General features: G+C 45.7%; 2 protein-coding genes across 8 annotated transcripts in view; one reads left to right on the top strand and one right to left on the bottom strand.

Moving 5' to 3' along the window:
- The first annotated feature begins 225 nt into the window (after positions 1–225).
- On the top strand, positions 226–14212 carry man2a2 (mannosidase, alpha, class 2A, member 2). 4 transcript variants are annotated; one of them, XM_057053101.1, is made up of 23 exons: positions 226–348; positions 1216–2040; positions 2326–2583; positions 2672–2816; positions 3534–3705; positions 3923–4050; positions 4230–4403; positions 4558–4744; positions 5586–5763; positions 5984–6186; positions 6381–6563; positions 6659–6773; positions 6864–6934; positions 7039–7204; positions 8014–8250; positions 8328–8450; positions 10281–10395; positions 10578–10711; positions 10825–10966; positions 11097–11230; positions 11915–12109; positions 12192–12305; positions 12424–14212. In XM_057053101.1, exons 2-23 carry the CDS (start codon positions 1909–1911, stop codon positions 12574–12576), a joined length of 3459 nt encoding a protein of 1152 aa, XP_056909081.1. In that variant the 5' UTR covers positions 226–348; positions 1216–1908; the 3' UTR covers positions 12577–14212. The 4 variants fall into 4 exon arrangements, 3 of the variants coding, with proteins under 3 accessions (XP_056909081.1, XP_056909082.1, XP_056909083.1); XM_057053102.1 differs by having other exon boundaries at positions 229–348; positions 1884–2040; XR_008953496.1 differs by lacking the exons at positions 12192–12305; positions 12424–14212 and adding an exon at positions 11439–11773 and having other exon boundaries at positions 11915–12055.
- A 665-nt stretch (positions 14213–14877) lies between these two features.
- furinb (furin (paired basic amino acid cleaving enzyme) b) overlaps positions 14878–17558 on the bottom strand; it is a 50897-nt gene continuing 48216 nt past the window's right edge. For all 4 annotated transcript variants that reach the window (XM_057053110.1, XM_057053107.1, XM_057053108.1 and 1 more), the window contains one exon: positions 14878–17397. In XM_057053110.1, the coding sequence (XP_056909090.1) occupies positions 16706–17397 (692 nt within the window). In that variant the 3' untranslated portion in view covers positions 14878–16705. The remainder of the gene's footprint in view (positions 17398–17558) is intronic.

A 17558-nucleotide genomic window follows, 5' to 3' on the forward strand; every position in this document is an offset into this window, starting at 1 on the left:
GACGCCCTAGTCAGGATGATTAACAGCCCCCACTAGGCATTCGGGTCATGAGTTATATTTCCTTTTAATTATTACACCATGACACTATTCTGTCCCTGGCTCGCTGAGTGGACTGGTCTAATTAGTAATTTATAATCTATTACATTTTAATTTATAAGCAAAAATAGTCATGCTTTTATTTGGAAAATCAGCAACTGGAGTTTAGCAGCTCCTTTCCCAGAAGGCTTTGCAGCAGCTCAGCGGCGCTAGTTAGCCAGCTAGCTCGCTTGGTAATCTGTCAGCAGCCCGGAGCTCAAGGCACACGGATTGTCTGGCTCTACGCTCTTCCGGATTACTCTCCGTTCATGGGTAACGTCCGTTTTTTGGTTTTGTGTTTGATAGAATTTCTTCACACAAAGGCGACAAGCCTCCAAGGTCGCGAGTGAATGTATACCGATATTTAGACGTTTAGTAAATGTTAGCAAGAATGTATCAGTCACGTTTTGTGTTATCTTGCCAGTACTTGTTTTCTTCTGTAACGTTGCCCTGCAGCACTGGATTTGCACGGATGCATATGGACAGATGTTAGTTCGTTCTGGAGATGTATCAGTCACTGATAATGTCATAGTAAGGTTGGCCAGGTCTTGAAGCTAGCAAGTCGAATAATTGTAGTTCAATAAGAGAAGATCTGATAGCCAATGTTAGCCTGTTTAGCGGTATAATCACATTATCCGTGACTTGTCAAAGCAGCCAGGCTCACTAAAATATGACTATTCTGATAGAGCAAAGATCTCTCACTTAAATCTACGCTTTTTTGGGGTCCACTTTTAAATATTTAAATGCTGCAAGTCTGAAGCCATATAGTGGCTGAATAAATGCACCAGTTAACCTTTAACAGAGCTGTCAATACGGTCAGAAGTGCAATTATTGGGCAATGCTACGATGGTATTCTTTCCAAGTAGACTCTCCTGTTGGAGGCATTATCTGTCATTAGATGATCTTTGTTACTGCCAGGTTATCCTAACACTGTAGTAATGCTAAGACGATCCAAGCCCAAGGAGTGAGCGGATTATGGGTGTATTGGATTTTCACGCGCTTTGGGGAAACTTTGGGTACTGTACTCAACCTGATCCCTTCTTCCTCATTTATTCTACAGATAAGAACCACAACTTTCTTTCCTCGTAATTCTGCTGAGCTCAGCGACTTCATTAATCCTAATTATTTCCTTTCTAACAGATGAAGACGATCCTCTGATGTGATTTGAGGTTGGCGTTTGTGACCGAGGACAGATGTCCGGCCCTTGTGGGACTGTCGATATGCCTCTGAGAGAAGAATGACATTTGTCTCTTCGTGGCGCTGCTTTGGGCAGTCCTGTTAAAGAGTTGCTTCTCTCCCAGCCCATTAATTTAGTTTATTGTTGCAAACTTGCGACCCAGTGTGCCGACTGTTTTTGAATGGGAGACAAGCTGAGCAGAAGGGCTGTACTTGAACATTAGATTTGGTGTGGGAGTGGTGACTGGAACTGAAGAGCAAACCCATAGTGACGCATATCACCATGCTGTAGGGACACTGGAGTCCATATTTGAACCTTTAATTTAGAGTATTTTTTTCTTTCCCGCAGTATTATCAGTTTGGATGGTGAAACACAAGGGCTACTTTGAAAGAGCCCACCGGCGGCTGTGTTTTGGCCAAAGCTGACAGCCTACTTGCCAGCTGCTGCTGATTTAGTACCCTCATCCACTACTAGTACGACTGTAGCCCACTGCTGAGGTCTATAGTGTGGCTGGAGGCACAACAGGAGTGGAAGCAATACGTCCATTTTATTATCATTCCTTCCTTCCTTTGGACTCCATTCTCAAAGACTTGACTGTTCAAACATCAAGGTCAATTTTTTTTTTTTTAAGTTTGGAGAGAAGATTCTGGGGGAGGATGAAGCTGAGGAAACAGGTGACGGTGTGTGGAGGGGCAATATTCTGTGTGGCTGTGTTCTCACTCTATCTGATGTTGGATCGAGTCCAGCATGACCCTGCACGGAGACAGAGTGGTGGAAACTTTCCCCGGGTAAGAGTAATTACTGTTTTGTTAAAGCATGCAGTGAGTGAAAAGCCCCTCTTGTTTTTATTTTTACTTCCCCCTTTTTGCCTGAGTAGTTTTTTTTTTTTTTTTTTTTGTATTGTTTATATTAGTCACATCACTTTAAAGTGCAATTTCTAAACTTTGCTGGCTCTGAAGTTCATTAAAACTGGAGTTTGTTCACCCTAACAGAGGGGACCAACAGAGGGTTGGCCAGCAGCACTTTTTTGATACTTCACAGCTGTATGATTTATTGTTTTGTTTTCGGTATAGAGCCAAATCTCAGTTCTGCAAAATCGAATAGAGCAGCTGGAGCAGCTTCTGGAGGAAAATCACCAGATCATCAGCCACATAAAGGACTCTGTGATGGAGCTCACAGACACAGGAGCTGTGTCTCCCAGTGGCCACCTGCCGTTCAGAAGTGCCAATGGTTCCTGGGTCTTGCCCTTTGACGGCCGGCCCACTTTCCTTGCTCTGAAGCCCCAGGATTGTCAGTTTACCGCAGGCAGCCATGGACAAGCTGATGTCCAGGTGAGCTTATTATAGTATTAGCTCTTCTCTCTGATGAAGTAACAAACCACTGCTGTCATATTTTGACTTTACTCTACACTTATTTCAGATGCTGGATGTGTACTCTCTCCTCAAGTTTGATAACCCCGACGGTGGTGTGTGGAAGCAGGGCTTTGACATAACGTATGAACCCGATGAGTGGGACAGAGAACCTCTGCAAGTGTTTGTGGTTCCACACTCCCACAATGATCCAGGTAAATCTAGTAGGGAAACAAACAGTGTAAGTTGTGCATACGATATCTTGGTTGCAGTTTGAATATCTGGCTGATGAAAATCGGGAGACATGACCTGAAAGATTTAAAAATGGAATCTTTGAGTCTGCAAGCAAGCCAGCTTCATAGAGGCTTTGCCTGATTGAATCATTTTTCTGAATATTATTAGCATAATTCTGATTTGATTGACAGCTTAGCTGCAAGCGATGGAATTACAAAGGTATTTGTATTAAAACTCTGTTTTTTGAGACTGTCTGGAACTGACATTTGCAGTAAAGTTATTCCTCAGCCTGCTACATGCTTGTTGATGTGACAGTTATTGGTAAAATCTAACTTGCAAGTTCACCTGTAATAGCCTGAACTCTGCCAGTGCAATATTCAGTCACTTGTAAGCTTTCACTCTAACATTTCTATTATAGTTTTAGTTATTGGTGATTAAACTGGAGTGTGTGATGTAGAGCTGTAACATTTTAAATTCATCCTCTTCTAGGATGCTACAGGCTTTTAATTTTAAATAACTTCCTATATGGAAAATATCTACTTGAATTATCCATGAGTTTGATTTTTGAGCTGTGGTTGGGTCCTGTTGTTGGAAGCTCTGGGGAGATGGGTGGAATGCAGGATTGTATTATTTCAGGTGTGCTCCGGAGTCTGTTGAGCCAATGTCTTTGTGCTTACAGTGTCTGCTTCTATTGTTAGGCTGGATCAAGACTTTTGACAAGTATTTCATGGAGCAGACGCAGCACATTTTAAACAACATGGTGGTGAAGCTGCTTGAGGATCCACGCAGGAAGTTTATCTGGTCCGAAATTTCATTCTTCGCCAAGTGGTGGGAAACTGCAGATACGTACAAGCAGGAGGCGGCACGCAAGTCAGTTATAGCATTTTAAAACAAATTCTTTAATGTTATGCCTGTAATTTTCACCTTCATCGGGGCAGATCTAGCAGTTTTCATAGTACTTACTGGATTTGAAGGCAGTGCTGTACTGGAGAGCCAGACTCTGCTGGGAGATGCTCTAAAAATAGCCTATTTACTGACACTCCCTCTTAACTGCTGGATTGTCTTCTTAATCCTCTGTCTTCAACAGACTCATCCTTGGAGGACAGCTAGAGATTGTAACAGGAGGTTGGGTGATGACTGATGAAGCCAATGTTCACTACTTTGCCATGTTAGACCAGCTCATTGAAGGACATCAATGGCTAGAAAGAAACCTAGGTATGAAGATGATTGAGGTTAACCCATTAAGACAATCAGGACTAATCATTTTAATGCTTGACCTTAAATCTAAGCAGGTCATTGTGGATTCTGCAGGCTGATGAGATACTCACTGCTACTTTCGGTGCTCCCTGCAGAAATTTAACCTGAATTTAAAACTCTTCCTCCCTCTGTCACAGGTGTAACCCCTCGCAGTGCCTGGGCAGTCGACCCCTTTGGTCACAGCGCTACCATGCCCTATATGCTGAAGAGGTCCAACCTGACCAGCATGCTAATCCAGAGGGTTCACTACTCTATCAAAAAGCACTTTGCCTCCACCCGTAGCTTGGAGTTCATGTGGAGGCAGGGCTGGGGTGAGTGGAGTCCCATCAGAGTTCTGTCTTTTTGTTTGAAGTTAATCATGAACTTTCGTTAGATAAGTCATCTACCTAAAACTTTCCACCCTGTTCTAAATAGTCAAAGGCACTTGAGTCAACCTCTAAATCCAGCAACGTTTCTGTACGACAGACACGGGATCGAGCACAGACATCTTCTGCCACATGATGCCGTTCTACAGCTACGACGTGCCTCACACGTGCGGCCCCGACCCCAAGATCTGCTGCCAGTTTGATTTCAAGAGGTTGCCGGGTGGTCGAATCAACTGTCCCTGGAAGGTGCCCCCGAAAACTGTAGTGGAGGCAAATGTGGCAGAGAGGTGAGGCGCGGATCGGTGGTTTCTCTGTGTCTGTCTGTCGCTATGTGTCTGTTTTGACAAACAGATTTACTCGCAGATCTGTTGAATGGTAGCTAAAAAAAATCTGCTTCAACTGTGAAGTTGGGGTTTCCGGCACAACCTGACACATTTCAGTTTGCAGTTTATAGAACAACTCGATTAGAAAAATCATTAGAATATATATTTAGTATGTTTAATGGAAGAGACAACACAAATGTAATTACATCTCAACTAATGTCCGAAAGATGGATCAGTGAATTTATCAGCTCATTACTTGGTGAATTTAAAGTGATTATTTTCTGCTTTGTTGTCCTTCATCTGTCAGCTGCAGCTGTGGTTAACTTCAGACTTTTTTTAGTATCACAGTTATTTTCCGTGTTTGTTAGGTTTCCGAGTCTGCTATCGAGAACATTTGTCACGTCTGTGACTGACACACCCCAGTTCTATTTTTGGAATCTGAATAGCTTAGTTTGATTTTCTTGAAGCCAAATACCTGAATGATGTGAATATTGCTAAAAAATGCCAGTCTCGTATCCTAATAAGAAGAAGCTAAACTTGAAGTTGAGCCAACGACAAAAACCAGACAGGCTGAGTGAACACGGCGAGATATGGGCCAAGGCCTTGGTCTCATTACTCTGCTGTTAGGGGACCAGAAGAACTTTCCAGATGAAATATTTCAGTGGCTAATGGAGAAACAGCCCCTAGGCTCATGTGATCCTCTTCTTTTCAAGGGCACAGGGATTTTTTCTTTTTAACAGCACGCAAATCTGTTCTGATACTGAGCAAACTATTGTTTTCTTCATGTCTCTGCTTTAACAATCAGGGCTAATCTGCTGTTGGACCAGTACCGCAAAAAGTCCAAACTGTACCGGAGCAAGGTCCTCCTGGTCCCCCTGGGAGATGACTTCCGGTATGACAAGGCCCTGGAGTGGGATCAGCAATACACCAACTACCAGAAGCTCTTTGACTACATGAATTCTCATCCAGAGCTACATGTACAAGTGAGGGCTAAAAATCTGTCACCTGCCAAAGTGGTATTGGGTTTTGTACTCTAGCAATGTTTTGTTGTGGTAATGAATCATGCAGCAGCGCTCTATCGTGCTGACAGGAGCCGATCTGTCACAACTAAGAAAACACGGTGCTGGATGAAAGATGCAGTTGTGCCACTGAGAAAGTAACCCAGTAATCTGTTTTGTGACATCTGTCTGGCTGCTCCCTCAGGCCCAGTTTGGCACTCTCTCAGACTATTTCAACGCCGTGTACAAAGCACACGGCGTGGCCCAGGGATCCAGGCCCGCTGACTACCCAGTTCTGAGTGGAGATTTCTTCGCCTATGCAGATCGTGAGGACCACTACTGGACGGGTTATTTCACCTCCCGGCCCTTTTACAAGAGCATGGACCGTGTCATCGAGTCACATCTCAGGTGGGAAAATTGTGCTTTATTATAAGAGGAGGTTCTTGTTTTCCTCAACCTAAATGACAAAATGTTGCAAAGTTTCTTTATGGAAACAAAAATCTTTAAGGCCTCTTCATGAAGCATGATAATTTAAACCTGCATCATCTGAAATTTGGTGCTATTACTGTGCTCAAAAGTAACAGCCTGACAACATTTTTCAGGGGGGCTGAGATCCTCTACAGCTTGGCAATTGCAAATGCTCGCCACGCTGGGATGGAAGGACGCTACCCGATATCAGATTATGGTCTGTTGGTAGATGCCAGACGGTCTGTTGGCCTGTTCCAGCATCACGATGCCATAACTGGCACAGCAAAAGAGAATGTTGTCATCGACTACGGTAACAAGTACGGATCTGAGGGTTTGAAAAAAGGCCAGTTTTATGCGCTGGGCTAATTTTAGATGGGGGGGTGCAAAAAAACATGACTTTTCTTTCTTTTAGATTGCTGCGCTCCCTCATCGGGCTGAAAAGAGTAATCATCAATGCTGCTCATTTCCTGGTGATGAAGAACAAAGAGTTTTATCGCTTTTACCAAACGGAGCCCTTCCTGGAGACGGTAAGCTCCGACTCCTGCGCCGCAGTGTGTGAGACACCCACTTAATTTGTTTCTTTTTTGTGCTTGATGCCTTTTCTGTTCATTCTCCAGGATGACAGACGCGCTACCCAAGACTCTCTGCCTCAGCGCACTCTAATTGAACTGGACCCAGCAGGGCCGCGGTATTCTCAGCAGTCCCTTTCTCCTTTTATCATCTTCCCGCCGCCGTTCTCCCTCCATTCTCTGATCAATTGTTTCTCTTCCCTGCGCCCCTTCACACATGCAGATACCTGGTTGTGTTCAACCCCATTGAGCAGGAGCGTCTCTGCACGGTAACGGTCCTGGTGAACACGGTGAAGGTGCGAGTGCTTACGGAGGATGGACAGACTCTTCCTGTACAGCTGAGCGCTCAGTGGAGCTCTGCTAGTCAGATGAGCGCTGAGGTGTTTGAGGTAAGAGACTCCAGCCACTTCTTTGGACTCAATAAGCTTTTAAGCCCCAGTTGAAAGTTGGTAGATTCCGAGTTGGATGGTGGACTCAAAGGCTTCTTTCGCCCAAAGAAGCTCTATGAAGTGTTTATTTCCAAAGTGAGCTGATAAACTGCCTCAAGTTATGCGAAGGGATTCATCTTCTGAAAGCTGGAAGTTTTGAAATAAAAAGTTAGGAGGTTTAAAAGATGCAAGCTCATCGTCAGCCCTCTCCTTATCTTTTCCAGTCAGGCAGCTCAGGCTGTTGCTGGCGCTGCGATGCTTTAAAAAAGTTCACTTCCGATCATTACAAAACACTTTAGTAGTTCCAGAGTTAAACAGAGTTGGAGAGAAACTAGTACAGATCGAGTAAACGTCACCTCTCCACAAACACAAGACATGCAGCAATTAATGGAGTCAATCTGCAGACTTGATGATCTGGATTTTAATCTCCGACTCTGATTCATGTGGCGTTGGGGATAATATAAGAAGCACGTTCTGAGGAATGCAGATCTTGGAAACTCCAATAACGGCATCACACATGGGCAGTGTTTGCAAGGTTTTATGCAAATGAAAGTGAAGTAAAATCAATAAAAGCTTTTCTTTTTACTGAGAGAGGTCTGGATCAGACCTTATCACGACTATCCCAAAAACTGCAACTGGATTTTAATTCAACAGTCTTCAAAAGTACATGGTAATCATCTTTTTGTGGCGATTGTGTTTCCCGTAAAAGTGGCATACGTTTTTCTTTACACGCTGAGGTGTGTAATCTGTCTCTTTCACCCTTCGTCCAGGCAACATTCATGGTTCGTCTGCCCCCTCTGGGTCTGGCCGTCTTCCACCTCTATGAATCTCCGGACTCGCCGATGACTCTCCGCTCCGAGACCCTGCTCAGGCTGTCGAGTCGAGGAGTAGCAGCTCGAGCTGTGGACCCGCTTCCTGTCCGCTCGCAGCAGTCTGACCCTCAGACCTTCTACATCAGCAGTCAGTCTCTCACTCTGGGCTTCTCTGGAACTACCGGCCTGCTGGAGGTTTGACCTTTTCTTGTTCACCTCCTAAAATCCCTCTCCTAATTCCCAAGTTTTAAATTCCCTCCCACCATCTGCAGAGCATCAAGCGGAAGGATGACTCCCAGGAAGTGAAGGTTCAGATGCAGTTCATGATGTACGGCACTCGTCCCTCTAAAGACAAAAGTGGAGCTTACCTTTTCCTGCCTGATGGAAAAGCAAAGGTATTCCCTCAGCGGTTGTGTCTCAGATGTTCACTTGCCGTTGAGAAGTCTCACATGTGTAAAGTATATTTGCATCACACCAGGGTGTTCAGGCATCAGGGAGACTCCGCAGCTGCTTGATTTATTTATTTTTTCTTTTTTTTGATACATTTAACCCAGTTAGAACTCCTATAACCCTCACAAAGAAGTCCGATAATGGGCCCTTGTGTTTGGGGCTCAATTTTTAATCGGTACTTTACATGACACTTGAAAAAACACAAAATATAGTCTTAATCTGACTGTAACTGGACAACAGAAGTGCATGTAAACATGCTAGTCCAACTAATAATTGAGTCCTTATCGGACTAAGACACCCAGATGATTGGAAGTCGACTTTCTCCTGTTAAATTAGCCAATTCCATTAATTCTTCACTGACCTATGACACGGAACAAGAACATCCAAGAAAAACGGTCAAGACCACGAGGGACAGCGTGCATCTTATGTGCACAATAAGTAAAGGGCACATCATGTGCGAGATGAAGGAAGCTATCCAAAGCTAGCCTGACTCTTAAAAGACCCATATCGCCACCGAGGCTCTGTTCACACTGCAGGCAAATCCAATGTGTCGCTCCAATCTGATCTTGAAGCTCGAGCATCCACACTTCCGTGTGGAAGTGACCAAATCAGATCACGTTGCGGCTGCACTTCAGAGCCCGGTTGGTTCAATGGTTGTCATGGTAATGGCCTTGGCCTCAGTACCCGTGCTAGTGCCGAGGTATATCAACACCGAAACGTGCAGCGAGACAATGGAGGCACAACAGCTCACTTTCCAGTGTCTTCTGATTTTGAGTGGTGTTTCTGATCTTCTCTGCTGCAGCTTTGAGCTGCTAGACCAGGGGTGGGCAAACATTTTGATTCGTGGGCCACAATGGGTTCTAACATTTGACAAAGGGGCCGGACCGGGAGCAGATGGATGGATGGAGTGCTTTGGTAACCTCACCTCATTGGAGAAAAAATACACATCTTGGGATATGGAGAAAACATGTGCTTTAATTTCAAATGAAAATGAAGAGAAGCATTACAACAAAATATCTGACTTTGGAATGAGTCTTAAAACACTTAAAATCAAATGAATAAAATGTGCCTTTTTAAAAAAAATTAATAACCATTTCTATTTTAAAGCACTGAAAGTTCTGTTATCCTTCAGGATATCACCATCACTCTCCTCCTGACTGTCTTTTTTCTAGTGGGAAAACACCAGAATTGCAGTGAAAATTTAACATTAACAAGGTTTATTCATTTAATTTTTCAAGTTTGGCGGGCCGGATTAAAACGTTTAACGGGCCGCGTGTGGCCCCCGGGCCTTAGTTTGCCCATGCCTGTGCTAGACGAATACGCCTCATGCTGAAAATTGTGCTGTTGTTAGCGTCTGTGTCTCGATGATGTCAGTTGTTGCTTTTTGTGCTGCAGTGACACAATCGGCTTGCTGAATCCAGATTTCATGGGCAGATTTCGCTGCACTGAAGTCACATGTCAAAATCGGATTTGAATCCTGGAAAAAATCGGATTTGTGCTGCTCACATTACATGAAATCGGATTTCCCCCAATCTAGATACAATCCAGATGGGATGAACAGCCCCCCCCTCCCTTGTGTTGAGGAAGGGAACAAGTTCCCAGTTATTCAAATTTCTTGGTTGCATATAAACTGGGACAAAGTCTGAATTCCAAGGAGATGCCACATTTTGATCACAGCTCCATTAAACTGTGCACGTAAACCTACTGTCTGTTTTCAACCTCAAACTTTTCATTTATTCTATTATTCCATTTTTATTCTTTCCACCTTCTTGAAGCCCTACAATCAGAAAGAGCCCCCTGTGGTACGCGTGGTGGAAGGGCCTCTCTTCTCTGAGGTGGTGGCCTACTATCAGCATTTCCAGCAGTCCATTCGCATATACAATGTGCCAGGTAAACACACTAATGTCTCAAATGTTTAATTCATTTAGCATCTCTTACAGGGGTATATGTGGGGCAAGAATACGGAACCAATTAGCTGCATTTTTCCGCCATTAGCTGCTAGTTCTGTGGTCGCAGTAACAGCCTGCGGGAAATGTCTTTTCTTAGCGACTTTCCGTTTTTCGTATATTCAGGGGTGGATGGATTTTCCGTAGACGTCGCCACCGCCGTGGACATCAGAGATCAAAACAATAAGGAGCTGTCGATGCGTCTGGTGACGAACATCCAGAGTGGAGACCTCTTCTACACCGATCTGAATGGTTTCCAGGTAGGACCACACACAGATTCAGCAATTCAGTGTAAAACAATGGAGCAACAGCTGACAGTCAAATCAAATATTGGTTAAATATGACTGTAGACATTTCCCCCACTCACTTGTAGATACAGCCCCGCCGGCACCACCTGAAGCTCCCCCTGCAGGCCAACTTCTACCCCATGCCCAGTCAGGCCTACATCCAGGACAGCAACTACCGCCTCACGATGCACACGGCTCAGGCTCTGGGAGTCAGCAGCCTGGAGAGCGGTCAGTATTCATAAAAGGAGTTTGTGGACTGAGCTAATCTTTTCATCATCTTTGCATGAATAATGGAGACATTTGTAAAGGATGAATATAGACTGACACCCTCCTCCTCTTCCTCTTCTTTGTGCTTCAGGCCAGCTGGAAGTGATCCTGGACCGGCGGCTGATGCAGGATGACAATCGCGGGCTGGGTCAGGGCCTGAAGGACAACAAGAAGACAATCAACCGCTTCCGCCTGCTGCTGGAAAGGAGATCGATGAGCAATAAGGTGAGTGAGACGTAAGCAGATATGGTTACTGATGCCGCACAAGAGTTCTTGTTATTGCCCTCCTCCCGAAGGGTTCTCTGAGCCTTGCGCCGGGATGTTGCATTCCATTGTTTGTTTTGGTAAGGTTTTTTTTTTTTTTAGAACTAAAACCACTCCATCTGTCCCTTTTCTCTTCTCGTTTCTTTCCTTTTCTCCTCATTACGTTCAGCCTGATGGCGTCCTTGCCAAACTCTCCTCCTTGTTTCATTCTGTCCTATACACACTCTCAAGTGACAAAATTCAAGAGGTAATGTCGCCATAGCAACAGTGTCAATGCTCGTTAGCCTCCTTTATATAGTCTGTGTTGTAGCTGTAGTTCCTGTCTTTTTGCCAAACCCGTCCATCTTTATGGGAGTGCCATTGAAAGAAACAAATGACGACATTCGTCAAGTAGATGAAGACTGGCTGACAGAGAGGAGGATGCTGATTATCCTCTCTGTCTGAGAGCTGCTGATGGTACTTGAGGTGCCTCAGAACCTCAGACATCATGTTTGAACCACTTAGGTGAGATGGTGTTATAGACACCGGTGTTTGGACTAGAATCAGACATTTTCCACACTTAGTGCCCCCCCTTAGTGCAAATATGATGAAACCACCACTCACCGTTGACGTCATGGTGACTAAATCTGCCTCTACCTCCTACAGATGATGGACAGCACATCGTCCAGCTTCCCCTCCATTCTCAGTCACATGACCAGCTCCTTCCTGAACCTGGACGTCTTGGCGCTGCCTGTAATTCCCAAAAGACGCGGCGTCCCTCCTCTGCAGACCTTCGCCCCTCTCAAGTCCATCCTGCCCTGTGACTTTCGCTTGGTCAACCTGCGCAGCATCCAGACCCAGGTGACGAGTCTGGCCGGAACCCATGACATCAGCTGTTGTGGCTCCATTTAACATATGTGTGTGTGTCTCTGTGTGTGAGCAGCAGGACCCCCAATCTCCATCTCCGTACACAGCCTTGATTCTTCACCGTCTGCCGTTGGATTGTGGCCTGGAGACTCCGAACCTGGGCTTTAACTGCACTACCACACAGGGGCAGGTCAGGACACACAGGCCCCCACGCAAGCAGAACTACACCATCTCTGTCTTGTCTGTGCTGCTGTTTGTTTGTTCAGGATTTTCTATTTTTCCCTTCACTCAATCTGCCTTCTCTCCAGCTAACTGTATCGAGACTATTCAAGAATCTGGACCTGCAGCTCCTCCAGCCCATGTCCCTGACTCTGATGTACTCCAGCCCACCTCTGGCCAATGAATCCACCGTCACCCTGGATCCCATGGAGATCACCACCTTCAAGCTCAAACTACGCTAAGACCTGTCTGGCTTTAACAGAGGCAGTTAAGTCCTGTTGCCCTCCTCAGACTGAGCAGCCCGGGCTGCAGAGGGGGCATCGTTGTCTTTGGTACAGGAACACAAAACCTACGGATTGGACAGGGGGGGATCTGCTGTCACGGGTCTGAGCGGAGGAGCAGGTGACTGCCGTCACTGGCGGCGCTGCTCTGACTGGACAGAACTGGCACCTGCTCTCTCATCAAACTGGGAGGTTTTTATTTTTTTTTTCTATCTTTGCACCATCCTGGACTAAACCACTGAATGTACATATCACAGTGGGTTTAGATGTGGGGGTGGGGGGTGTAACGGATCAGAGTGCAATTCACAAAGCTTTATATGGGGTCTTTGTCTATAAGTATGCAATTTTTGTTTTTATACTTTGTGACAACACATTGACTGGAGACATTTTATTCCTTCCTCTCGACAGACTCGAATGCAGCCAAACGAATGTGTGCTTCTCCTTCTGTGGAGTCCCTCATTCATCAATGTGATCATTAATCATTTCAGACGAGCGTTGCACCCTGTACTCGTCACTTTCGCCTGTAGATATTCGCCTTCCCTCACTGGTTCCACCCTCCTGTGAAGAGGCGACCGGTGTCCTTTTCTGGCTGGTTTTTGTTGACCACGCTGTATGCAGTAGACTAGACAAAGACTATACCTCATTTTACATATCTAACAACAGAGCTATTGCCACATAACCACTTTGTGTCACATCTGTCTTGATGTTCGCCATCGGGGGCTGTTATGACGTGGTCGGCCACGTTAAGCAGTAGGTGCGACGGTAGTTTAAGGGCACGTCAGCCTGAATATCACTAGATGCAGACGCAAGGCACTGCAGACAATAAGGACTCCATTAAATGTCAGAAAATAGCTGTGATCAAAGTAGGCACGACTTTGGTGCATTCAGTCGTTTCCTGAATTTTCTGCTCCGTCTCAGAATGCGTAAATCACCTTCAGTAAAAGTCAAAGCAGTCACAGCAGACTCCATTATGAATCTGCATGTGCTGATTACAATAGAATGTGCTTCATCAAAACAGCACCACAGTAAGAGGTGGAAAACAAGGTTTTTGTTCACAGGTTTTGGTTGATTCATTTGAATTTTCAGTGCGGTGAGCAAAAAAAATAAATCGGCAGAGGAATGATGGCAGAAATCTCAGGTAGAGGAAAACAGTCTGCATACTAACGTTGAGTAAAACAGAGTTGGGAAAAATAATTTTAATTGGACTGAGTGATAATTTCACAGTCCAACTGTTCCACTTTGTGCTGCTCAGGCTTGTCTGAGACAGCACTTCCTCGCTCTCCCTGCTCATTGTCCTCATTCCAATCAGGTTTTTCATCTCTCATGAATCTTCCATACATCTGCCTGCTGTCACTGCGCAACCCCCTCCCATTCCTTCCCCCTCCTCAGCCCTCCCCAGTAAAAATGGAATTCACTGCATCTTGAAATTGCACTTTTCCTGTAGTTTTTTTGTCGCGTCTGCGTCTCTGTATGAGGTTCTGTTTTAAATGTGATGTGTTGTACAGCTGATTTTTTTTTTTTGTCCCAGATGAACCGTGATGGATTAAATCTGCTTTAGGACACAAATTGACTGAATAAAGATCATAATATAAGACGACCCCCTTCTGAGGTTCTGCTTTTCCCACGGTTAATACCTCTTCAGTAAATTCAGTGTTGACGCCCGATATTAATCAGACAGAATCGTCCAGTAGGGGGCAGCATCGAGTCGGTGCTGTCCATCTTCAGACGCTGCAATAATCAGCCCGGTTGGAACAATCTGGCTCTCAATTGTCACCTTTCTGTCGCTCGGTGACTCAGTGAGACTTGAAATCGAAAATTGCCTAATTATACAGCGTTCACTTTGGTGTGTATGCGTAAAGTGCAGCCCGCTGAGCAGAGGTGAATCACATGAAGGAATGTTTCTTTGTTCAAGCTTCATAAAACATGAGCCAGGGACATAAAGGAGGGAAGACAATGTGGCGGCGGGGGGGACCCCCAGTGTGATCAACATCTTTGGAGGAGCCTTGGGGTGTCGCAGTCTCTGCAGTTTATTAGGCTGGTTTCTGACCGGTTCTGCACATTGGGAGAGAATATACACGCACGATGTGATAAATAAGAGATAAATAAGAGAATTTGTAGTTTAAACGAATCTATTATCTTTTACTAATCTACAGTAGTTGAGTATTTTAAAACCATCTAATAAGGACAAGCCAAAAGGTGTGAAAAATAATGGAAAAAAAGTATTAAAAACAAGCATTTCATTAAAGTGGGAACGAGATGAAAGACCTTTAAACAGTCTCCATTTTAATGAGACCACAATATTCACACACCTTTAAACATTTGTACAGCGCAGCGAGAAGGAGGCGCCGAGAATTGTGCAGCAGATCTAATCAGCAACCACAGGCTGAATGAATCTTTACCCATTAACCTGTTTCAGTGCCTCCGGAGGAAACCTGCCAACCAACAAAGCCTCCTCTAGTGGATATCGACTCTCTACACGCAGGCAAAACACCACAATTTAGTCTAAGAGGTCGCCGTGAACACGCTAGTGACAGCGACAGGGAGCCAGGGGCCATCTGTATGCCAGGAGTGGCGTTTTAGAGACATTAAACCATAAAGCGCCAGTCTGCCAATAAACATGCACACAGACTGTCGCTGCAGTTGCCAAAGTCGTTTTATTCCAGCTTGAAACGCAGCTGCAAATTATTAACACCCGACTCCGGTTAAATTAAAAAAAGATAGAAAACATAGAAAACACACCGGATACGGTCTCATTTGTTAATTGCCGCCACGGTTCCGTCCTTTAGATCTCAAGGCTTTTGATGGTGAACTGGCAGGTTTTCAGTGTTGCTGATGGGAACCAAAACAGCCTTTGTTTTTCCCCCAATGTGAGCGTCACAACTGATAAAGAGGTCCCCCAATTGTGCCCCTGCCACGAATCAATACACACGCTGTGTAGAAAATGAAGAGAAAATGGTGTTTCGCGCTCGCAGCAGCCAAGTAGAAAAATGTTGCAAAGGTCAGCGGAGCGGCTACGGGCTAAACGTGCACGTGAGTGCGTGCGTTTTGAATGGCGCTGCACCGCTCCTCCTCTGCGAGTCAATGAGATTTTGTGAGCGATGCGCCCGTCCTGGTGCTGGTCCCACAGCGCAGTGATTGAAAACAGAGCATCCTCCTCTGCTCCCTGTCAAACAGCTGGTGGGGAGGGTTTAATATTCTGCCCGGGTGCGCTGAGGACATTTTTCAATTTCAACTTTTCTGTCCAACAATAAAGTGTGTGTTGACTTCGCTGTCCCCCACCACCCCCTGGCCTGTAGTTGAGAAAAATCATACCCAAATCTCTGGCAAACTGTTATGAGTCTGCCTTTGCTGATATGCCCCATGTTTGTCTCAGAGATGCTGGTAGACCTGATGCAGCGGATTACGTGCGTGACGCACAGGGTAGAAATTCACAGCCCGAGAAACTGGCTGTATTCTGGAGGCGTTTAACCTGTGAAAACTGGTTATTGGGCTGAAAGCCTTCGTATCCTGTTCCCGGCGTGAAAAAATAGGGGTGAAAGGAATCGTATTCACAAGGACAAATGGGGCCGTGCACTTGAATAAACAGGCCCCTCTGAATTCTTCACCTACATTTGGAAGCAGCAGATGTGAAAGCCATCCAGAGATGCCGATTTGCCAGGATGGATGTCATTAGGCTGCTTCTTCTAGCTAAAAGATGCAGCTGCATCCTGACACACACCTGCCATCTAACGCAAGAGCCCAAAGTAAATAGATACCAGAAACAAACAAAAAAATGAAACTGGGAATTGGCTTCACCCTAAAATAAATATGTCCGTACATATTACATCCATGTTTAAGTTTCTGAAAATCTGGATCCAGAAGACAACCTAAAGAGCATCGGCTGGTTCTTTTCTTAGCCGGGTCACACGTCACATTTCAGCTAAAACTGCATTTTATTAACAAACATTCAAAGTTGCGCAGGTGAAAAATTCAGCTTCAGCCTTCAGCTTTCTTGACAGATGAGGTGAATGAATCGTGAGTGTGATGGGACGTGGTGCTGATGGGACATTAAGGCCTTTTTTCAGACATTTATCTGCCGCTCCTGGTTCAGCTAGACGGAGCTCTGCGTCCTAATGAAAGCCGTCCTCTCGCTGCGGGCGTCCATTTCCTCGCTGTCTGATTCAGACTGGTAAGCGGCCACGTCCTCGTTCCCCCACACAGTGGGGATCCCTTTGTAAGAAATCCGCGCCTTCCTCTCCTGTCCTTGGCCAAAGCCGAAGTCCACCCTTGTCCCCGAATGCACAAAAGGCAGTCTGGTCCTTCGGCTAAAAGAGGCGTCCCCGGAGCGCATCTGCAGCAGGAGGAAAACTCCAATAAAGGCAGCCAGGATGAAGGCACAGCTGAGCACAGCTACAATAGTGGGAAGCTGACTGGGAGGAACTTCGATGAACCCTGGAGGCTCTATGCTACTTCCCCTATTGTCAACAGCCGCTGGCGTCCACCCCTCCGGCTGGGTCGCGTCCCCCTGCTGCCCCCTGGAGAGCGGGGACTTGCGCTGGACCTGGTTCTGGTGCAGACAGGAGGTGAGGACCAGGTGACTGTGAGGAGGGCAGGACAGGCAGTCTGTCGGCCCGGTGTTGGAGCAGGTGAGGCAGGCAGGGTTGCAGGGGAGGCAGGCTTGGACGGAGGACAGGTCCACCCAGTTCTCCAGGGAGAGGTTGAGGAGCTGCAGCCCTGAGGTGAAGCCCGGTGGACACAGTTTCACGCAGCCCTGCAGGAAGAGGGAGAAGCCAGGGCTGCACTCTGAACAAAAGAAAGTCACAGCAGTCACACTCGGAGGCTGAACCCATCAAGGATTCGGTATTTTTACATGAAACACATAATGATCAACTATAACAAGCAATCTTCTGTCTCAAAATAAAGTTGCTGCCTTCCTAGAAAGATCAAAACGAAATGGCTAAGAA

This window comes from Takifugu flavidus, chromosome 13 (assembly GCF_003711565.1).
Source record: "Takifugu flavidus isolate HTHZ2018 chromosome 13, ASM371156v2, whole genome shotgun sequence".
Taxonomy (NCBI): Eukaryota; Metazoa; Chordata; class Actinopteri; order Tetraodontiformes; family Tetraodontidae; genus Takifugu; species Takifugu flavidus.